Here is a 24,085-nt window from a genome sequence, read left to right as displayed (position 1 = left end):
GGTTTGGGGCTGGAAGACTGGCCTTGACAAGATTATTACAGTTATTGAACAAATTCACAGGAATCTGCTGATTAATTTCTAACACAACAAATTAAATATACATCAAACAAGAAAAATGAATGATATTACACCAGGCAAAAGTTTGAAAACATCTCAATTCAAACACAAGAAAATTATACAAATATTCACCATTCTTTCACCCCAGCTATATCTTTACAGGCACATACAAATTCATGATATAAAACAGTTTACCATATTTAACTTATACTCTAATATTTGGGGTGAGTATGAGGTACAAGTGAAGCAATTGGTCAACTGTGGACAAACACAGATGCGACCAAAACAAATTCCATGGATCTCTCAACAACCCACTGTGAGGCAACTAAAACTCCGTCTTTCTCATGAGGGTTTCCAATTTATACATTTGAAATCATCTGTTTTGTTTGGTAACTTCTCCCTGTCCCTCCCCCTCCCCTCCCTCCAGGTCCCGCTCCCTGGGACACCTCGGCAATGTCACTCCTCTTCGGGAGAACTGAGCTCCAGTTTTGCACCGTCTCACTTCTTCCTTCTTTTCCTTCTGAGCACGTTTCCCAGCCGAAAGAACATTAAAAATTGTAACCGCGCATGTGCGGCCATTTCTCAGCCAGCTCAAGTCCTCTGTTCAAGTCAGGTGCCGTTGCAATGTGTTGGGTGGTTTGAGATGAGAATCTGCTCCAGATGGCTAAAGCGAGTCTTATCTTCTGTTTAGCTGACGGGACCGATCGAGGTGGTCCAGAATGTGAAGGTGACGATGGATTTCAAAGGTGGAAAGAATGAGCTGTCGTGCAAACAGGGAGAGTGGCTGGAAGTCATCCGCATCACGGACAACCCCGAGGGCAAGTGGCTGGCCAGGACTCTGGACGGTTCCTGTAAGTGTATTGAAGCTAAAACGAAACAACGGCCTGTATTTATGCGGCATCTTTCATATCGTAAAGCATGGCAGGAGCAAAATCAGACAGAAATTGAACACTGAGCCACGGACAGGTGTTGGCTCAAAGTGATAGGTGTTAAGGAGCATCTCTAAGGAGGAATGCGAGGATAAAGAGGTGGAGAGGTTTAGAGAGGGAATTCTGGAGCTTGAGGCCCAGGCAGCTGAAGGCATGGCCACCAATGACGGAGCGATTAGCATCGGGGGTTATATAAACACAGATGTTTCACAGGAGAAACCACTTTGGACCAGTCTTAATCCCCCATTTTACTGCTGTCCAAGACCAGTTGGGGCAATATTTGGCCGTCCTGTGATTGTTGCCTTTTTAAGGGCAATATAACAGAAAAGGCTCACTTAGTTCGGGGGACCAATTGGTACTGAGAGTGGATAATCAACCCAGGGAGTGGAGTCCTTTCTTAGGTAGAAGACATCTGGAAGACATGAAGGGAGAGACTCGAGCAACCAATGGGCTGTTCTACGGCAGCCATGTAGCTGCTAGTCCCTGTATAGTTTTGCTTATTAATAAATACCTGATGTGTTTCTAAAGAAGTCTGTAAGCGGGCATCAGTACATTTGGCGACGAGGTTAACATGGATTATCACGACACTACCTCTGGCCCGACACCTGTGAGTATCCCGTTTGAATCGAAATACTCACCCGAATGCCTGTCCATGGGCGAATAGACCCATTTCAGATACGGAGATATTGCCAGACCCTGAGGGACAGATGCAGAGCAGACCTGAATTGGTCGATGCAGTCAGAAGGTTAGAAATGCATCAACAAAAGGAGAAAATAACCCTCAGATGCAAGAGCTGTGATTAAGGAAACTGGAACTTATGTTAAAGAAAAGAGTTGCTGCTAAGATTTTTATTTGGAAGGAAGAAAGCGCAGAGCGCATTTTCTCACTGGGCTAAATCACTGGCTTTTAAAGCAGACCAAGCAGGCCAGCAGCACGGTTCGATTCCCGTACCAGCCTCCCCGGACAGGCGCCAGAATGTGGCGACTAGGGGCTTTTCACAGTAACTTCATTGAAGCCTACTCGTGACAATAAGCGATTTTCATTTCATTTCATTTTCATTTTCATTTCATTTTAAGTGATTGAAGAAGAAATGCGCCAGGGAGCCTGAGGGGGTTGGGGGGGGGGGGGGGGGGGGGGGGGGGGGCAGCGCGGCGGCCCCTACAATGAGGACTTGCAGGCAGCCAAGTTCTGAGGTTTTGGGGAGAAGAGACGTCCTCAAACTGTTTTTAAAAGTTTTTTTAAAAGACTCAAAGGAGGTTCACGCCAAAACTTCAAAAGCATAGGGAAAACACACACAAGTTGCTGACTGCTCAGTGAAAGAAATATGACAGTCTTAAAGTGGTAATGCATTTAAAGTGATAATACATTTAATGTGGCAATGCACTTAAAGGAGCAACCACAAGAAGATACAAACGGCTATGGACAAGAAATTTGAAGAAGGTCTCAGAACATAGAACATACAGTGCAGAAGGAGGCCATTCAGCCCATCGACTCTGCACCGACCCACTTAAGCCCTCACTTCCACCCTATCCCCGTAGCCCAATAACCCCTCCTGACCGCTTTGGACACTAAGGGACAATTTAGCACGGCCAATCCACCAAACCTGCACATCTTTGGACTGTGGGAGGAAACCGGAGCACCTGGAGGAAACCCACGCACACACGGGGAGGACGTGCAGACTCCGCACAGACGGAGACAGAGGGTAACTGTCAAAGAAAAAGGTCTATAAGCAACGAAGACCTCAAGGAAGAGGCAACGGAAGACCCTGGAGGGGAGGCACTGAAATATCCCAGAAAGAGGGCAACAATGAAAGACTCCAAAAGGAGGGCAATAAACGGCCCAATGAAGGGCAACGAGGGAATTGCGTAATTGAAACAAGTCGACACTTCGACAGAGACAGACCCGACCAACATTGAAGGCAAAAGGGTTTAGCTGAAGTTAAGACAAGTAGAAATAAAGGTTCCATTTGTGGAATGAAAATGTCCAGTAAGAACATGAATGAATGAAATGAAATGAAATGAAATGAAATGAAAATCGCTTATTGTCACGGGTAGGCTTCAATGAAGTTACTGTGAAAAGCCCCTAGTCGCCACATTCCAGCGCCTGTCCGGGGAGGCTGGTACAGGAACATGATGGATTCCCCTCAGAAAAAACAGAAATTAAAGACTTCAAATGAAACTAGGAATTATTGAACACAAAGAAGAATCAGCAAAAAGAATTAAAACTCTAGAGAAGGCAGTAAAGCAGCAAAATGAAATGACTGACAGCAAACTTGGAGAAAAGAAAGTTGCAAAAATTTACAAAATGGAGTTAAGAAGGAAGAGAACTTAATGATACAATGGAGAATAAGCTGAACTGCATGAAAAACCAACAAGAAGATCCCAGACGTGGCGAACAGAAAATGTGACAAAACGGACAAGACCATATTAGCAATTGTGCATAAAAGTCTTCCAATACAAGTGTTTATGTTTGGACACACAAGCCTCAAGATCTTCTCAATGAACCGTCACCACTGCAACAATATAAAAAAAAACATATTAAGCACATAATATGACATGGTGTCATGATGGAACTGGATAAAACCCTGATGAAGACAGGACATAATTGCTCTGGAGAGAGAGCAGAGGAGATTTACAAGAATGTTGCCAGGGCTGTAAAATTGCAGCTTTGAGGGGAGATTGGATAGGCCGGGGTTGTTTCCCTGAGAACAGCGGAGGCTAAGGCGTGACCAAATTGAGGCGTACAAAATTATGAGGGGCCCAGATCGAGTGGACAGGGATGGCACGGTAACATTGTGGATAGCAGAATTGCTTCACAGCTCCAGGGTCCCAGGTTCGATTCCGGCTTGGGTCACTGTCTGTGCGGAGTCTGCACATCCTCCCCGTGTGTGCGTGGGTTTCCTCCGGGTGCTCCGGTTTCCTCCCACAGTCCAAAGATGTGCAGGTTAGGTGGATTGGCCATGATAAATTGCCCTTAGTGACCAAAATTGCCCTTAGTGTTGGGTGGGGATATTGGGGTATGGGGATAGGGTGGAGGTGTTGACCTTGGGTAGGGGGCTCTTTCCAAGAGCCGGTGCAGACTCGATGGGCTGAATGGCCTCCTTCTGCACTGTAAATTCTATGTTTCCCCTAGCTGAGAGGTTAGTACCAGGGGCCACATATTTAAGATGATTGGTAGAAGGATTAGAGGGGACATGGAGGAAAACCTTTTAACCCAGAGGGTGGTGGGGGTCTGGGGTTCACTGCTTAAGTTGGTGGTTGAAGCTGAAACACTCGACTCATTTAAAAGGTGCCTGGATCTGGAACCTTCAAGGTTAGGGACCAGGTGCTGGAAAGTGCGATTAAAATGGGCAGCCACTTTTAAAATTGTTTTTCTTTAAGGCTGGCGCAGGCATGATGGTCTCTTTCTGCGCTGCAATTCTTCTATGGTTTTAAAACAGGTTTTGTGGTTTTAATATCACACTGCTGTTTGTGAGAGTTTGATATGTGTGAATAGACTGTCACGTACGCAGGTCTTTGGACTATTTAGCACCTCTTTGAGGCAACTGGAACTCATCATCAGCAGAGAAGGAAACCTCTGTAATATTGTCCTGATGACCTTGACATGACAACGCACTGTGTTTGTGCACGGCTGTAATTCTTCTGCTAAACAACTGTTTGTCTCCTGTTTTGCAGATGGGTACATTAAGGTGACCTATGTTGATATCAACTATGATGAAATAAAGAAGAAAGCAGGTAGCAGGCCAAAAGAATCCATGGCCATCGTGAAGCAACCAATCCAAGACCAGGAAGTCTACGATGATGTTGCCCCAAATGATGACATGTAAGGAGAGAGAAACCTCCGTGCAGGAGTTAGACTTCATGCATCTCGGTCTGGGTGTTTCACCTCCCGCTGCTCCTGGCCCACAAGGAAATTAATCAAATAATTGCCTCAAACAGCCGCTTTTGGCCCCAGATCTTTTTCCAATCCTCTCTTTGCCTGCTTTTCCCACTCTGGACAGAGCTAAAATTGAGGCCTCATGGCTTACGCGGGCCCTGATTGCCTCACCTCTGTCCTAAATGGTCTACCCCATATCCTCAGACTGTGCCCCCTGGTTCTGGACACACCCACTATCGGGAACATCCTTCCTGCATCTACCCTGTCCAGTCCTGTTAGAATCATACAGCCAGGGCTGCAGAGTTGGAGTTATGAGGACAGATTGGATAGGCAGAGAAGGCTGAGGGGTGACCTAACTGTACAAAATTATGAGGGACCTCGACAGGGTTGACAGGAAACACTTGTCTCCTAGCCTAGGGGTAAATAACCAGGGGGTACAGATTTAAGGTGATTGTTAGAAGGATTAGAGGGAAATGAGGAGAAACCTTTTCACCCAGAGGGTGGTGTGCTCTTGGGGGGGTTCAATAGGTAATTGGATCATTATCTGGAAAAGAAACATGTTCAGCACGATGGGTAAAAGCAAGGTAGCACTAAGTGAATTGCTCTTGCAGAGGGTAGGCACAGACACAATGGGCTGAATGGTCTCCAGCGCTGTAACCATTCAGGAAATTCACTGACCAAGGCTCGTTGTGCCTTATTGTTCTGAAGGAGGCCGTGTATTTATTTTGTGCAATGTGAGCCCGTGTAGAGGTGAATGGGGGTTTGAAGTTGTGGTCTTGACAGGTGCAAGTGGCCCTCGCTGCCCAGAGGGTGGATATCTTAGTCCTAATGGGCAGCTTGGCACGAGGGGGGACACATAACTGGACGGATATTACTGCTCCCGCCTCGTCGGCTGGTTACATTCCGGCAAAAATCAAGTGCACACTTGAAAGGCCCCTGATCCTTACCTCTGCCAACTTGTCAAGTTCAGAACCTGGAGGCTATAGATACAGGATGAGCCGTAACAAATCCAAAAGGGAATTGAATGGGAAACGTATTTTTCCAGAGAGTGATTACTATGTGGGATGCATTTAAGAAGAATCCCATGGAGGCCTCCTTACTTTACCCCACACTTGCAGAGTGCTGCCCCTGAATCTTCCAATTGTCTCTCGGATGAAGGGAAGGTCCACCTCCAATGGTCCTTTGTAGAATATGGCCTGTGGAGAAAGGAATAGAAGGAAATGTTGAAAAGGTTAAGCAAAGTTAGCTGAGAGGAGCTCAGGTGGAGCATAAACACCCAACATGGACCATACCGCCTCCCCGAACAGGTGCCGGAATGTGGCGACTAGGGGCTTTTCACAGTAACTTCATTGAAGCCTACTTGTGACAATAAGCGATTGTTATTATTATTATTATTATTTGGACTGAATGGCCAGTTTGTGTGCCGGAACATCAATGTAATGTTATGTAAAAAGGCAACATTCACTTAGAGGATCATAGGGACAGGAGTAGGCCATTCAGCCCCTCGAACCTATCCCGTCATTCAATGGGATCCTGGCTGATCTGTGACCTTACTCCCTATACCTGCCTTTGGCCCATATCCCTGAATATCTTTACTCAACAAAAGTCTATCTATCTCAGATTTAAAATGAACTCGAGCATCAACTGCTGTGTGTGGGAGAGATTTCCAAATCTCTCCCACCCTTTGAGTGTTGAAGTTCTTCCCAACATCTCTTCTGAACCGTCTTGCCCTACGTTTTAGACGATGTCCCCCCGGGTTCTAGATTCTCCAACCAGTGGAAACAGTTTGGGCGTGATTCTCCGCAAATGCGGCGAATCGTAAAGGCTGCCGTGAAATTGGCCGTGTTTCACGGCAGCCTCCACGCCCCCTCCCGGGACCCGATTCTCCCCCCCCGGGCGGGGCTAGCAGCGGGGCCCCGTGAAGCACGGCATCGCGGCCTTAGCGACCGTTGCTAAGTCCGCGCGCCAAGTGTCACGCCGGCTGACGCGCACAATGACGTCAGCCATGCATGCGCGGGTTGGACGGCTCCAACCCACGCATGCACGGAGCCGTCATCTCCCTCGGCCACCCCGCGGACTGATCCTGCGGGGCGGCGGAGGGAGAAAGAGTGCGTCCGCGATCGGTGGGCACCAATCGCGGGCCCATGCCCCCCTTGGCACAGCCGTGGTACTGCCGTGCCAATCGGGGTCCTGGATGCCAAGAACGGGCATGTTGCGGCCGTTTTTACGACGGCAACAAGCAGGTGTGTTTGCTGCCGTAAAAACGGGCCGCCGTGGGGGGGGGAGAATAGCGGGAGGGCGTGAAAAATGTCGGGGACGCCCTCCCGCTATTCTCCGACCCGTCGTGGGCAGCGGAGAATCGCGCCCCTTATCTTGATCTACCCTGTCTTTTCCTGTTAATATCTTGAAGACTTTGATCAGATCACCCCTTAACCTTCTAAATTCTAGAGAAAGCAGGCCTAATTTATATAATCTCTCTTTATAACTTCACCCCAGAACTGCAGGTATCATTCTTGTAAACCTGCGTTGAACTCCATCCATGGGAGAGAGAGAGAGAGAGAGCGCGAACACAGTGTCGACTAAACAAAGTCTTTACCTGGATTTGTCAGTCACTGGGTTCTGAGATTCTGAAAGCACAAATACGTTGTTCTTTACATGTCCAAACCCAGCTCACAGTCCTACACTGTAAATGCTCAGGTGGACAGTTCATGCAGAGCTGTGCTCCAAGACAGATATTGGTTTGAATGTGGTGAGCAATCGAAATGCAAATGCACCCTTATCTCAAGTTAACACTGAGCCAAACTATAATTTTCCATACTTAGCACCACTGAAAGGAATTTCTAAGAAGCTACCTTTGTTTTGAATTCTGTCTCAAACTTGCTGATGTTGAATCTTTTTTTCCATTGTTCTCCAGGGGTCCCGGGGACAGTGGCACGGGGGGCAGTGGTGAGTATGAGAGAAGCAGTCATTCCCTAGTTTTGGCGTCAAATTCAACCTCTGTGTTTTATACTCAGAATGTGTCAATGCTCCTTGCGTTTCACTGAGGTCCCCTCACACGTTGGAAAGACAAACTTTACCCCGGTGTTCCAAGTGAAAAGCTTGGAACAGAAACAACTGGGCTAAACTTAAATAAGGACAATTACCGAGGAATGAGGGAAGAGTTGGCTGGAGTGGGCTGGGAAAGGAATTGAGCAGAAAAGGTGGTTGATCAGCAATGACAGACATTTACGAAAATTGTTCTATGTTCTATTATGGACGACAAGGGAATAGTGTAGAGGGACTTTAGAAGGGTTTCACAGGACGGCGCAACATCGAGGGCCGAAGGGCCTGTACTGCGATGTAATGTTCTATGTTCTATGTTCATGGCTCACAACAACGATGTATCCCAGTGAGGAAGAAGGATTCTCGGAAGAGGTGAAATCAACCAGGGTTAACCAAGGAATTTAAGGGCCGTATTAAACTGAAAGAAAAAACATGCAATGTGGCAAAGATTAGTGATAAGGCAGATGTCACGTAGCACATTGATGGTGTCTGAGAGAGTACCCCAACTTGGAACAACAGTTCGTGGGGGTGCATAGTTTTGGGTTTATTTGGGATGATGTGAGGAGTCAAGTGAAGCCCCAGTGAGAATAACAACCCAGTCATCATGTAACTATTATTAAAGACTACTTATTAAATTAAAGAAAATACAAATACACACAATCAGGACTACACTACTCTAAGGCCATTAAGTATATGAATCACTAAACACACACATTTTATGTAGAGCATACCCCTTGTTCCAAAATGCGTGCAGAATCCCTAAACTCCTTAAGACTTTATCTTCCTCAAACAACATCTAAATTAAATAAATCTATCAGTCAAATCCAGCTTATAGTTACCACAATACAGTGCAGATAGTCAAGTGCGGGAAACGTCTTTTCCTGACACAGGGAAATTTAAACTGCCTTTACCAACGTTTCTGCAAAACCTTAGCCTAGGTTCCTGGCTGTTCGATTGGTGAATGGCTTCACAGGCTGTTAGATTTACCAGCCCGCCTTTCTGGCTGTTAGATGCAAACTGCTTCTAAGGGTGCTGGCAACTATATATCATTTGTCTGGACACCTGCATCTCACTACTTTTAAAATTGCATCTCATTATGCCTTGCGAATGCTGGCTGCTGCTGTCGCTAGGCAGATTTCTACCTGTTGCTGGGCAGACCATAACTGCTGTTACAGGGCAGATCACATCCAATCTTGGGCGTGATCTAACGGAAATGAAGAGTCCCGTGTTGAGCGCGTTTAGCGGGATGTTTCGAGAACGGCCCCGCTATTAAATGGAACTCTTCTTTTTCCGGGTCTCCGTGAGGAAGGTCCTCCCAAGGCAACCGAGGCCGCACTTACCTTTATTTCCTGAACTGAGTAGCTACACACACCGGGAAGAGATCAGGACGCTACTTTTAAATGGCGCCTCGATCTCTCAATCTTGCAATGCGACCCCCAGAAGCTCCCCAAATGCCCTAACGTATGGATTAAGGGGTCCTCGGGGCACCCCTCAAGGGCAGGACACCCCCAGACCCAATACCTGGCACGGGCATGATGGCACCATGGCACTGACAGCCTGGCAGGAAAGGGTGGCACTGCCAGGGTGCCTGGGTGGCACTGCCTGGGTGCCTGGGTGGCACTGCCAGGGTGCCTGGGTGGCACTGCCAGGGTGCCTGTGTGGCACTGCCAGGGTGCCTGGGTGGCACTGACAGGCTGCCATGATGACAGTGCCAAGTTGCCACGGTGGCATTAGAGGTGCCAGGCTACCACACTGCCCAGAGGCCAGACACCGGGGGTCTTCCAATCGCCAGGGAGATAGACCCCCCCCCTTCCAAGTGTCGTTCAGCCTGGTGCGCACTTGTGGAAAGCAGTGCTAAACAGCTCCAGCTCGGGGTTTCCAAGGCGGGGGGGGGGGGGGGGGGGGGGGGGTTCAATCCCGGGCGCTGGGTACGTCCAGTGCAGACGTGTTCAAGTGAGGCAAACTGCTCACTTGAATATGCAAATCCAATGGCGGGATCCAGATTGTGAAGCCTCGCAAGATCCCATTAGATCTGGCGAGGCTTAATGAGCCGAATAAATCTCACGAGACTTACCGGCTACGTCTGGTCCCGAGTCGGGCACAACGCGGCCGTCAGATCGAACCACTTGTCACATTCGTGTTACTGACCGTTTGGATTGGATTGGATTGGATTTGTTTATTGTCACGTGTATCTCCTGCCCGATGGAAGAAGTTGGAAGAGTGAGTCAGCCGGGTGGGAGGGGTCTTTGATCATGCTGCCCGCTTTCCCCAGGCAGCGGGAGGTGTAGATGGAGTCAATGGATGGGAGGCAGGTTCGTGTGATGGACTGGGCTGTGTTTACGACTCTTTAGTTTCTTACGGTCTTGGGCCGAGCAGTTGCCATACCAGGCTGTGATGCAGCCAGATAGGATGCTTTCTATGATGCATCTGTAAAAGTTGGTAAGAATCAATGTGGACATGCCGAATTTCCTTAGTTTCCTGAGGAAGTATAGGCGCTGTTGTGCTTTCTTGGTCGTAGCATCGACGTGGGTGGACCAGGACAGATTGTTGGTGATGTTAGGTGGATTGGCCATGATAAATTGCCCTTAGTGACCAAAAAGGATAGGAGGAGCTATTGGGTTAAGGGAACAGGGTGGAAGTGAGGGCTTAAGTGGGTCGGTGCAGACTGGATGGGCCGAATGGCCTCCTTCTGCACTGTATGTTCTATGTTTACACATAGGAATTTGAAGCTGTCAACCATCTCCACCTCGGCCCCGTTAATACAGACTGGGGTATGTACAATACTTTGCTTCCTGACGTCAATGACCAGCTCTTAAGTTTTGCTGACACTGAGGGAGAGATTGTTGTCATTACACCACTCCAATAGGTTTCTTGCTGTTGCTGGGCAGATCCATGATGTGCTCTCCCACCCACCCCCAAATTTTTTTAAATGAAATGTCTTAATTTGAAAGATGTTTCATTTCTCAACCCTTTTTCTTATTAGTACTATCTCATTAAACTTTACAAAATTCAAGAGACTACATTAACATAGAAAATACCCCCAGAGAATCTACAACCTCTGTTCCCATAAGTCTGTTTTATATTCTTCTAAGTGGTCAAACAGTTCCTCCAAATGGTGTAGATGCTCTTCCCAACTCTGGCTGAACAGCACTTAGTTATCAATGTACGCAGCACAGTAACTCAATCCTCGAATCACTCTGTTCGCGTTTATGAGCCTTTGAAAAGTGGTGGCACGTTCGTCATCCCATACACCATAACTTTGAATTGATAAAGCCTTTGTTGGGTCATAAAAGCAGAGATCTCCTTTGCCCTCTACTTGCCAACAGCCTTTTAGCAAGTCTATTGCGACCGTCCAACGCTTTCAACGACGTCTTCCAAAAGTGGAATATGAACTGAGTCCCTCTGAGCTACGACATTCCCCCTCCTGTACGCCACCCGGTTTGGGCATCATGTCAGTAGGGGAGCTCCAATCACTAGAACACAATTCAATAACATCATCCTAGAGCTTTTACTTAATTTACGCCATAGGTTTATTCTACTTTTAATGCTCGTATCCACCTTTCAAAATGACTTTGTTTAATCCTTTCATATTCAATGCATGTCTGTTCAGACTGTTTTCTTACAGCTTGAAACGCCTCTGGTACCAGTTCAAAAGCACCCAATGTAGCTTTCTTCACTGTCTCACAGTCCCCAGATCTTTCCTCTGACAAAGACACATCGGGCGGCATTCTCTGATCCTGAGGCTAAGTGTTGACTCCGTCGTAAACGCTGTTGCGTTTCCCGACGGCGTCAATATGGGCTCAGGATCAGCAATTCTGACCCCTACAGGGCGACCCATGCTGCTCCAGCTGTCGATCCCGGCGTCAACTGGGCACCGCGGGGTCCGCGCATGCGCAGTGGCTCCCTTCTCCGCACGCACGCATGCGCAGTGGCACCGGCGCCAACACGCGCATGCGCAGTGGCTCCCTTCTCCGCGCCGCACCCGACGCAACATGGCGTAGGGCTACAGGGGCCGGGGCGGAAGAAAGAGGCCCCCAGCCCGAGAGGCTGGCCCGCCGACTGGTGGACCCCGATCGCGGGCCAGGCCACAGCGGAGGCTCCCCCGGGGTCGGACCCCCTCCCCCTGCACAGGCAGCCCCAGACCCTTCCACACGAGGTCCTGCGGGTAAGACCCGGTTAGAACTGCGCCAGCGGGACTCGGGCTTTTTGTTACGGCCGCTCGGCCCATCCCGGGTCGGGAATCGCCAGGAGGGGGAGCCCGTGGAACGATCCCCAGCCAGTGCCATACCACCACGCCGGCGCCAATGGCACCAATTCTCCGCTCTGCAGAGAATCGTGTCCTGGAGTTGGGGCAGCGTGGCGCGATTCACGCCGGGCGCGGCGATTCTCCGGCCCGGCTCCGGGCTGAGAGAATTCGCCCATAGACTCCATTAGCCCTACCTACAGGTTTAGTCTGTAAGAGTAAGGTTCAAATGTCCTGTGGCCATTTCATTTGTTTAGCTATTTTCTCAAAAGCACAAAATATGTCTCGGCATCACTCTCATCTTGTAGAGCTTGTACATCTCTGAAGATCTCCCCATTAGTTTCCCATCTAGAATCACTTTCCTCTGCCATCTGCTCTAACCTTTTGTTTTCTGCCTCCTCCGTACGAAGTTGGAAGTATCTCTCCCTCTCTCTTTCCTTGCGTCCCCGTTGGACAGCTCCGTCCCTCTCTTTTTCCTGCGTCGCTAACTTCTAAATTTCCATGTCACTTTATTATTGAATTTTAGCTGATACAATTTCCTCACTTCTCAAAATATTGTCTGACCTCGCAGTGATGTTCTCTGTTGGGTCTATCAGGATGATTTGAGAACGTAGTGTTAACAAAGAACATCAAGCTGAATTATTGAACAAAGCTGATTTATTTACACTATTAAATTAAAGGTTCTAACCAGTCAACAAGGAATAAGTTATGAAATAAAACAATACGATATCTCTTACAACAGAACTCTAGGCTATGCACCTAATCTATCTCACGCCTAACAACCTTCTCCCAGAATCCCAGGAGTAACATGATATTTATACGACTGCTCCTTATCTCCATCTGATGGCAAGAAGTATTATTATCTCATTGTTAACCCTTTGTATTCCTTATAATACACATATTGTTACACCCGCATGTATGTTTAAATGGGTTGCTAGGCTTTCAATTACTTCAGCTTTCTTAGCCCCTATGGCTAATCCATTTAGGACAGAAATGAGGAGGAATTTCTTCACAGAGGCTTATCATAGAATTTACAGTGCAGACGGAGGCCATTCGGCCCATCGAGTCCACACCAGCTCCTGGAAAGAGCACCCTACCCAAGGTCAACACCTCCACCCCATCCCCACAACCCAGTAACCCCACCCAACACTAAGGGCACTTTACCATGGCCAATCCACCTAGCCTACAAATCCACCTGGGCTGTGGGAGGAAACCAGAGCACCCGGAGGGAACCCACACAGACACGGGGAGGATGTGTAGACTCCACACAGACAGTGACCCAAGCCGGAATCGAACCTGGGACCCTGGAGCTGTGAAGCAATTGTGCTATCCACAATGCTACCGTGTGAATCTTTGGAATTATCTATCCTAGAGTGTTGTCGATGCTCAGTTGTGAGTCTATCCAAACCTGAGATCAATAGCTACTTGGGTACTCAGGGAATCAAAGGATTTAGAGATAGAGCGGGTAAGTAGGTAATGAATGGCGGAGAAGGCTGTATGTGGCTGCAGTAATGCCTGCTCTTAATTCATGTGATTTTACCCAACTCCTCACCATGATCCTTACTCATTTTGCTCGAGAACCACCTCCAATTGTTTCCTGAACCCATGTACACTCTCCACTTCGATGTTCTTCGCTGCTGAGTCATTCCCCGCCTCAATTATCCATCAGCTGAAAATGTTCGTCGGACTCTTCTTTTGCCCTCGCCTTCGCCCATCTGTCGCTAGTGACCTCTGGTGTTCGCACTTTTATGATGAATCCTCATAATTACCATTGCCATCCATCCCGCAGGTATGTTTTTAACCGTGAAGCTGACAGTTTTGTGTCTATCTGTCCATCGCAGGGTTCTTTCCTCCTCCTCCCTCCGGTGATGAAATCTATGATGATGTTGATGGTATCCCTGACGATATTAAGCCCAGGTAAGAACCATACCTTAGGGTGGCTGAACCTAAATATTCTGTGAGCTTGAATCAAGCTTGTGGACAGGGGGTTAGATTTTTAACTGACCCACCACGTGTCCGATAAAAGGGGGGGGGGGGGGGGGGGGGGGGCTAAACCAATTTCATGTTCAGACTACATTTGACTTTACTCAGTTTGTTGACTGGCCTTTTTTGAGAAGATCCAGCAAACTTTGGAAATCAGACAGGTGGCCCCAGCCATACAGTCCAGGTAGGTTGAAGGTGAGGAGTGGTAATCGCGAGGGAGGACTGTGAGTGTCAGGCAGCAGAGGGGAGTTGGACGAGTGGGCTAAGGGTTTTGTCTTGATTGCGTGCTGGTTCCCACAGTGCTTGACCTGATGACCCGACAGCTGAGACCAGCTGAGGGTTATGGGAGGGAATAACACCTCTACAGAACACATGGGTCAAGTCCTCGTCATATTACCAGGCCGGGGGGTGGGGGGGGGGGGGGGGGGGGGGGGGGGGACAAGGGGGGGGGGGGTATGAATCAAACTTCTCCGTTGATTCTGGTAGCATTGAAACATACAAATGACTCATTGCTGACCTCAGGTTCTAATTTAATTAACCCGCTGCATATTTGCCAGTCTTGGGTTAAGATCGGGACATACGAACACATGGAACACCCGCAGCAAATTTGAAAGATTAAAACCTCTTACCTAGCAGCAGGAATAAATTGATACCGCAGCACTGATTGGAATTCCTATCCGTCTATTCCCATGTCCTGAATTCCAATACGCTACCCCCAAGTCCAGCTAGTATCCTGACCGTTCACAGATATTACAACTACGAAAGGGGCTGCATCAGGAATTAAACACCTAAATACATTAAACGTCAAGACCTTCTTCCAAAGTCTGAGCTTTGGGATATTTGTTACAAAGGTGGAATCCAAGGGTGGCGGTCGAGAACAAATGTTTTCGGGTGACCAAGTGCGACAGAGCCTAGGGTTTGTTAACTCGTAAATAATTCCCTTCATCCTTTGAAGCCCTGCGTCACAGGATGCCTTAAAGGCTGGGCCCTGGTCCTGGGGACTACTGAAGAAGAAGAAGGCGGAGAAAGAGAACAAAGACAAAACGACAAAGGAAAAGGAGAACAGTGAAGTTCAGGGTGAAAGTGGTGAACGCCAACTCCCGTAAGACACCAGACAACGAGAGCACCAACTTACTAATAACTGCACTTGGTACTAACATGTTGGATGGTTTGTGCTAACTGCATGGAGTGCTATAAAATTATCACTGACTCATTTAACATAAGCTCCAATATCAAGACCAACCCTAACCCAATCAAAATGTCTATCCATTCATCTCAGGCAAACTACAGAGGCAAGTGTCCAGTTTCCGTCAATTTGTTTCCCATAGGGCAGCACGGTGGCTTAGTGGTTAGCACATCTGCCTCACGGCGCTGAGGTCCCAGGTTCAACCCCGGCTCTGGGTCACTGTCCGTGTGGAGTTTGCACATTCTCCCCGTGTCTGCGTGGGTTTCGCCCCCCACAACCTAAAAATGTGCAGAGTAGGTGGATTGGCCACGCTAAATTGCCCCCTTAATTGGAAAAAATAATTGGATAATCTAAATTTTAAAAAAAAAAATTTGTTTCCCATTTATTTTTCTTCTTCGTCACGTAGAATCATAGAAAAGTTACATCTCAGAGGGAGGCCATTCGGCCCATATTGTCCATGCCAGCCTCAGGACACCCAGGAGCCCTTTCTAATCTCACCTTCCTGCACCAGGTCCATAGCCCTGTATCTTACAGCACTTCAGGTGCAGATCCAGGTACTTTTTAGAAGAGTTTAGGGTCTCTGCCTCCACCACCAACTCGGGCAGCGAATTCCAGACTCCCACTATCCTCTGCGTAAAAAAGGTTCTTCCTCATGTCCCCTCTACACTTTCGACCACTTATCTTAAATCTATGTCCCCTGGTTCTCGAATTCTCCACCAAGGGAAACAATTTTATTCTGTCCACCCTATCTCTTCCCCTCATCATTTTGCACACCTCAATGGAGTCACCCCTCTGCCTTCTTTGTCCAAGGAAAATAACCCCAACCTATCCAGCCTCTCCTCATAGACACACTTTTCCAGCCCTGGAAACATTCTTGTAAACCTCCTCTGCCCTCTCTCCAGAGCAATAATGTCCTTCCTGTAATGTGACCAGAACTGCACACAATACTCCCACTGTGGCCTCACCAGTGTTTTATATAATTCCAACATTATATCCTTACTTTTATATTCTATACCTCTGCCAATGAAGAAGAACGTTCCATATATTTTCTTAACCTTGACTACTTGAACTGCTGCCTTACGGAGCTGTGTACTTGCACGTCAAGATCTCTCACTTCATCTATACCTCTTAAGTTATGCCCTCACATTCACTCAATCTTCCCCCACCAGTGACTCAGATGGTCCCTGGGCAATGTTAGTGTTCATCTTCATCCATCCCCCTCAGAGGTGCACCTGTTAGGAAGTGATGCTCTTTGCTTCTCTCTACCTCCCCATGCCCTATCCCAAACATTCACCACCAGGGACTGATAGCTGAAGGGGTTGTAGTACTGGAGAGGCAAGCCAGTCAAATCTTACCCTGGTAAGCTGTGACATTGAATGCAATAAATCTGATCAACTATGGCTGCAATCAGAAAGAATGACCATAAAGATCTGTGGATTGTTGGTCAGGAATGTCCCTCAGTGAAGAGCCCTACATTCCTTGTCAGCTCTGGACACACATTCTGCCAAGACCACAATAGCTGTTAGCAACTAAAGACATGTAGAATTGATCACTGCTCTTCTGGAAAGGTTTGTTCAATTGATGAGAAAGTTAATCTTTGCCAATCTACAGAGAATTTCCTCAAGTCATTATCCTCCCTTCTGTTTATCCCTGTTGGTTTACCTGCTAATCTGCATTTTTTTCCAGCATTAAAAGTGCAGAATAACAGGAGCCTGGGCCCTCATAAAGGAGCAGGAGGTGGCCATTCAGGCCCTCAAGCTAGTTCCTTCTGTTAATTAGGTTGTGCCCGATCTGTATCTTAGTTCCATTTACACCACCCCCCAACCCCCACCCCCACCCCCCTAACCTTACCTGACAACTATCTGGGATACTAGTTTAAGGGATAGATCAATAAAGAAGCAGTGGCAGACATTTAAGGGGATAGCTCAGAATACTCAATAGATATATTCCTTCTATTAAGGAAAACTCTAAGGGGAGGAGCCACCATCATGGTTCACTCAGGAAGTTGAGGGAAGCATCAAAAGTAAGGAAAAAGCAGAAAACTGTGCATAGAGGAGTCGCAGGTCAGATGATTAGTCAGAATATAAAGAACAGCAGGGAACGTCTAAGGTTAATCAGAAGGGGAGGAAAGAGTATGAGAGGAAGCTAGCAAGATATGTAAAAACAAATAGCAAGAGTTTCTACATATATTCTGGGTGGGACTAGTTTTTGGCGCTTGTAGCACCAGGAACAACCCCACTATCTAACAGTTAAGTTCCTCGTGGTGCCCGATCTCTTGACCCCCCCAACGCAATGTCCGAACCCTCCAATGCCCCTTCTCACCTATAAGGGTGTGGCCAGGGCCCTCCTACACCCCACCTCACAGGGACAGGGCATTCCCAGGCTTAATCCCCGGCGCAGGCAAATTACCAATCTGGCAAATTGGCACTGACTACCTGGCATCCTGGCAGTGCTCCTGCCAGACTGGCACCCAGGTGGCACTGCCAGGGTGGCACTGCCAGGGTGGCACTGCCAGGGTGCCAGGATGGTGATGCCCAGATGGCACCAGCAGTTCCAGGGTGCCACCCTGACCTGAGGCCAACCACACAAGGGGGCCTCCAAAAGCCTGGAAGACCTCTCCAAGTGAAGTTCCATCTGGTCCCTCTTTGTGGGGACCAATGCTGAATGGGACCTGGCTGGGGTCTCCTCGGCGAGACCGGGAGATGCCGGGCGGCCATTCGATCCGGTGTCAGCACGGCTAAGTGGGTTTCTAATCTCACTCAACCGCGCGAGACTGGGTCCCCCGCAAAATGGGCTGGGCTCAGACCGCGACGTCTCACCCAGATCTCGCGAGGCATAATGGCCGTCGGGAATCCCGGTGGAAGACCCGCTTGGGATCTATCAGCTGCATGGCGCTCCAATTCCGGCAGGACACGGACAGCAGATTGCACCCAAATAGTGAGTGTTGGTCCTCTAAAGAGTCAGAATGAGGTGTCAATAGTAGACAATAAGGAAATGGTGGATGAAATGATCAAATATTTTGTTTCTGTCTGAACCACAGAGGGTACAAAAGCATTCCAGTAATAGCTTTAAACCAGCAGGTGGAAGGGAGAGAGGTACCTGGTGAAAATACAATCACTAGGGAAGTTGTACTGAGCAAACTGATGGAGCTGTGGCTGACAAGTCTCTGGGTCCTGATAGATTTCATCCTGGGGTCTGAAAAGAGCTGACTAACGAGACAGGAGATGCATTGAAGTGAGTTATCCATTGGCTAGATGCTGTTGGCCACCCTTACCTGAGGCCAACCACACAAGGGGCCCCCAAACGCCTGTAAGACCTCTCCAAGTGCAGTTCCATCTGGTCACTGTTTGTGGGGGATATGTAGCCCTTCCATGCAGGAAGAGAGGGAGGCAGAAAAGGGGAAACTATAGATGAGTTAGCTTTACATCTGCTGTGGGGAATGTGTTAGAATCAGTCATAAAGGAGTTTATAGCTGATAACTTAGAAATGCTCAAGGTAAATGTGGGGAGTCAGTATGACTTTGTGAAAGAAAAATCAAGTTCAACTAGTTTATTGGAGTTTTGCGAAAGAGTAGCACGTGTTGTGGATTCCAGAAGGTGCCAAATCAGAGGTTAAAAGAGAGAAATGGGTATTTTTCTGATTGGCACGATGTGACGAGTGGAGGCCCACAGGGGTCTGTGCGGGGGGCTCAGCATTTTAACATTTATTCAAGGTAAAGGCACTGTAAAGTCGCCACAGTCCCAGATGACCACAGGCTGCTTTCCCCTTTGAGGGGGGGAGCTGACTGGCGGTGATTGAACCTGAGGATCACCACACCTCAGGTGAGGTGTGGGTTTATAATCTCACTCAACCGTGTGAGACTGGGTCCCTGAAACACTGAATAACTGATTATTCAAATTTATATCAATTACTTAGATGAGGGGATTGAGGCAAATTTGCAGATTACAAACAGATGACTCAGGAGAGTATGTTGTGAAGAGGACATAAGTTGTAAATGGATATGTCGAGTGAGTGGACAAACATCTCGTAGATGGAGTATAATGTGGGAAAATGTGAAGTTGTTCACTTTGGCAAGAAGAATAAAGAAGTCGGGGATTACTGAAACAGAGAATGGCTGCAGAATTCTGAGGTGCAGAGGGACCTGGGTGTTCTAGTGCATCAGTCACACAAGATTAGTCTGCAGGTACAGCAAGTAATCAAGAAGGCTAATGGAATGCTATCCTTTACATGAGGAAATGAACATCAAAGTAAGGATGTGATGCTTCAGTTAAACAGGGCATTGGTGAAACCACATCTTGAATATTGTGTGCAATTTTGGTCTCCTTATTTAAAGGAAAGATGTCAATGCATTGTAGTCTGTTCAGAGGATGTTTACTAGATTGATATTTGGGTTGAGTGGGTTGGATAGGCTGGGCTCGTTTCCACTGGAGTTTTTAGGAGAGTGAGGGGTGACTTGATTGAAGTATCCAAGATCCTAAATGGTCTGGACAAGGCCAACATCGAAAAGATGTTTGCTCTTGTGGTCACCCTTTTAGGACTGAGATGAGGAGAAATATTTTCTGAGGGTTCTGTGACTTTTGAACACTCTTCCTCAGAAGGCGGTGGAGGTGCAGGGGGGGTCACTGAATACTTTTAAGGAAGCGATAGATAGATTCATGTTGGTTATGGGAAGCAAAGGCTGTTGGGCGTAGATGGAAATGTGGAATTAGAAACACAAAAGAGTAGCCATGATTATTGAATGGCGGAGCAGACACAAGGGGCTGAATGGCCTACTTCTGAAAGGAAATGAAAATCACTTATTGTGACAAGTAGGCTTCAAATGAAGTTACTGTGAAAAGCCCCTAGTCACCACATTCCGGCGCCTGTTCTGGGAGGCTGGTACAGGAATTGAACCGTGCTGCTGGCCTGCCTTGGTCTGCTTTCAAAGCCAGCGATTTAGCCGAGTGAGCTAAACCAGCCCCTTGCTGCTCATGCTTTTATATTTGTATATATCTGTTTCCTCTATCAACCATGTTAGTGCTGTGTATCCAGAGGCACGTGGATGAACATTTCAGTACAGACTACAGAAAACATTTTGTAAACATTGAGCTCTGCAAAAGAGGAACTAACTGTATTGGGAACTTACTTTCTTCCCCACCCCTATTGTCAGATGTGTTATGAAATTTCAGCCCTTTTGGGAGCTGCTTAGGCCCCAACCACTTCCAGCAAGATTCCACTTTCTCTGTACCGTTGTTGGTTGGAACTGAAAGTCATGCTGACTTTCCCATTGTGGGAATGCTTTCCGCATCCTCTACCCACTCAGAATTGATTGAAAAAATAAATGTTGTGATCTGAAGTGGACTGGTGAAAGGGCGATGGAGGCCGATTCTGTCCGTAGTTTTGAAAGGGAATTGATGAGTATGGCGTTCAGTGGGGTGAGAGTAAGAGGGATTGTAATAAAGTTTAAATTAGATTTGTGAACCGCTGTTCAGACTACAGGAAGGTTTATAGTGGAGCTCCCCAAGATCTGCCCAATAAATAAAGGCAGAAGCAGGAGGACTTGAGTATATATGTGTATAAGTCACTGAAGATGGTTAGACGGGTTGAAAATGTGGTTAATACAGTGCACGGCATCCTGGCCTTTATAAACAGGAACACAAAAACAAGGAAGCGACGGTAACCCATTAGAAAACACGCGGTGAAACACTGCCATCTGCTGCACAAAGTAAGAAGACTAACATTTAAAAACAGTCCCACCTTCGACGGACGTTAGTTCATTATTGACTGTGTCATTTTCAGGGTAGGGTAGCGGCACCAAGATTAAGCTGATGCGCCTGGTCCGATTACATCAAATTCCTGAAACAGAAATTCTGCTTTAAACACAAGCTCAGTTGGAAAGCAATAAAACCAATTCTAGAAATACTTAGAAGGTCCGTCAAGGTGTGAAAAGTCATGTTGATTGTCCAAGCTGGGGTCTTTCAGCTCTGACAGTTTTAACACAGATTTGAGATTTCCACGCAGTATGATTTTTGAATTTATCTGAGTATACTGGTACAAAATCATAGCCACCCTCAAATCAGCCAATGAGGCTTTCACACTGCCGCTTGACAAACACTGACCCGGTTTCTGTAACGTCCCTGCGTCTGCTACTTTAACACAGGTATTAACCTCATTAAATCTTGTATCACTCTGGCTTGTATCGAACATTTTCAATATATTCCCTGGGTTATTGTTAAAATGTTCCTTCATGTGGTTTAACTTTGTGTCTTTATTTTCCCCCCAGGTCCATTCCTCCACAAGGAGACCTTGCTATTGGTAAGGGAGCTTCTGATACCAGACTGAGCTGAATTGCATGTAGTTGCTTTTGATGGCTGGGAAATCAGGGATGTCACGTTTGCTTTTCACAGACCCAATGTTCCTTCAGCAGATCTGCAGTGACCTCTAGCACAAGCCCTTGACAACATCATTAGGCTCAGTAATAGAAAGGAGTGTAGCGTTAAAGCAGAGACATTGCAGCTTTGCAATATGCCTGGTCAGATTGTATCAAATTCCTGCAACAGAGACATTCTGCCATAAATTCAGGCTTAGTTGGCCCTACACTGGCCTGGGCCTCTGCAGAATACAAGATTGTGTTTCCTCTTTGCGTATCGAGATGGATTTCCCACCAACTCGGGCCGGTTGGCATCCACCTTGAGCTCTTCACGGTGCTGCCACACCAGCTCCATGAAACTAGCTGCCCCAATCTGGGCCCTGGAGAGTCGAATGGTTCTGTGATGTCACTCAACATGACCCAATAAAATTGCCAGAGAGGCAATTGCTGGAAATTTGAAGGCACGCTGATTGGTTCAGTGCAGAGGCGTAATTATAACCAGGTGTGAAACAATGGGAGACCAGGGCAGGTACAGCACGGGGTTAGATACAGAGTAAAGCTCCCTCTACACTGTCCCCATCAAACACTCCCAGGACAGGTACAGCACGGGGTTAGATACAGAGTAAAGCTCCCTCTACACTGTCCCCATCAAACACTCCCAGGGCAGGTACAGCACGGGGATAGATACAGAGTGAAGCTCCCTCTACACTGTCCCCATCAAACACTCCCAGGACAGGTACAGCACGGGGTTAGATACAGAGTAAAGCTCCCTCTACACTGTCCCCATCAAACACTCCCAGGACAGGTACAGCATGGGGTTAGATACAGAGTAAAGCTCCCTCTACACTGTCCCCATCAAACACTCCCAGGACAGGTACAGCACGAGGTTAGATACAGCGTAAAGCTCCCTCTACACTGTCCTTATCAAACACTCCCAGGGCAGGGACAGCACGGGGTTAGATACAGAGTACAGCTCCCTAAACCAGGGGCTGGTTTAGCACACTGGGCTAAATTGCTGGCTTTTAAAGCAGACCAAGGCAGGCCAGCAGCACAGTTCAATTCCTGTACCAGCCTCCCCAAACAGGTGCCGGAATGTGGCGACTAGGGGCTTTTCACAGTAACTTCATTGAAGTCTACTCGTGACAATAAGCGATTTTCATTTTATTTCATTTCATTTCCATACTGTCCCTATCAAACACTCCCAGGATAGGTACAGCACGGAGTTAGATACAGAGTAAAGCTCCCTCTACACTGTCCCCATCAAACACTCCCAGGATAGGTACAGCACGGAGTTAGATACAGAGTAAAGCTCCCTCTACACTGTCCCCATCAAACACTCCCAGGACAGGTACAGCACAGGGTTAGATACAGAGTAAAGCTCCCTCTACACTGCCCCCATCAAACACTCCCAGGACAGGTACAGCACGGGGTTAGATACAGAGTAAAGCTCCCTCTACACTGTCCCCATCAAACACTCCCAAGACAGGGACAGCACGGGGTTAGATACAGAGTAAAGCTCCCTCTACACTGTCCCCATCAAACACTCCCAGGACAGGTACAGCATGGGGTTAGATACAGAGTAAAGCTCCCTCTACACTGTCCCCATCAAACACTCCCAGGACAGGTACAGCACGGGGTTAGATACAGAGTAAAGCTCCCTCTACACTGTCCCCATCAAACACTCCCAGGACAGGTACAGCACGGGGTTAGATACAGAGTAAAGCTCCCTCTACACTGTCCCCATCAAACACTCCCAGGACAGGTACAGCACGGGGTTAGATACAGAGTAAAGCTCCATCTACACTGTCCTCATCAAACACTCCCAGGACGGGTACAGCATGGGGTTAGATACAGAGTAAAGCTCCATCTACACTGTGCCCATCAAACACTCCCAGGACAGGTACAGCACGGGGTTAGATACAGAGTACAGCTCCCTAAACCAGGGGCTAATTTAGCACACTGGGCTAAATTGCTGGCTTTTAAAGCAGACCAAGGCAGGCCAGCAGCACGGTTCAATTCCTGTACCAGCCTCCCCGAACAGGTGCCGGAATGTGATGACTAGGGGCTTTTCAGCAGTAACTTCATTGAAGCCTACTCGTGACAGTAAGCGATTTTCATTTCATTTCCATACTGTCCCTATCAAACACTCCCAGGATAGATACAGAGTAAATCTATGCTCTCTCGTCAATGTAACTCAGCTGAGTAGCCCCTTCTTAGCTCCTCATTGGCATTTTCTATCTTCCAAATGGCCATCCTTTAATCTGCCTGAGCGATATTATCAATGTGCCATCAATCCTTGCCAAGCTAGGGGTAGCCGTGCTGTGATTCAGTGCTCAATGGGAGTGTTGCTTAGAGTTTGCTATATATTGAATGAGAGCAGTGAAGAGCAGATTGGAATGGATCAGTCTTTTGAGTCCTGG

At 47.6% G+C, this 24,085-nt stretch overlaps 1 protein-coding gene across 3 annotated transcripts in view; it reads left to right on the top strand.

Moving 5' to 3' along the window:
- LOC119970786 (FYN-binding protein 1) overlaps positions 1 to 24,085 on the top strand; it is a 247,562-nt gene that overhangs the window by 165,407 nt on the left and 58,070 nt on the right. For 2 of the 3 annotated variants that reach the window (XM_038805957.1, XM_038805958.1), the window contains exons 8-13: positions 749 to 908; positions 4,661 to 4,808; positions 7,777 to 7,808; positions 13,989 to 14,064; positions 15,086 to 15,232; positions 21,579 to 21,610. In XM_038805957.1, coding sequence (XP_038661885.1) covers positions 749 to 908; positions 4,661 to 4,808; positions 7,777 to 7,808; positions 13,989 to 14,064; positions 15,086 to 15,232; positions 21,579 to 21,610 — 595 coding nt within the window. The remainder of the gene's footprint in view (positions 1 to 748; positions 909 to 4,660; positions 4,809 to 7,776; positions 7,809 to 13,988; positions 14,065 to 15,085; positions 15,233 to 21,578; positions 21,611 to 24,085) is intronic. The other variant, XM_038805959.1, reaches the window with a different exon arrangement.

This window comes from Scyliorhinus canicula, chromosome 8 (assembly GCF_902713615.1).
Source record: "Scyliorhinus canicula chromosome 8, sScyCan1.1, whole genome shotgun sequence".
NCBI lineage: Eukaryota > Metazoa > Chordata > Chondrichthyes > Carcharhiniformes > Scyliorhinidae > Scyliorhinus > Scyliorhinus canicula.
The sequence above is the reverse complement of the archived record's forward strand: the minus strand, read 5'-3'. Positions and strand labels throughout refer to the sequence as shown.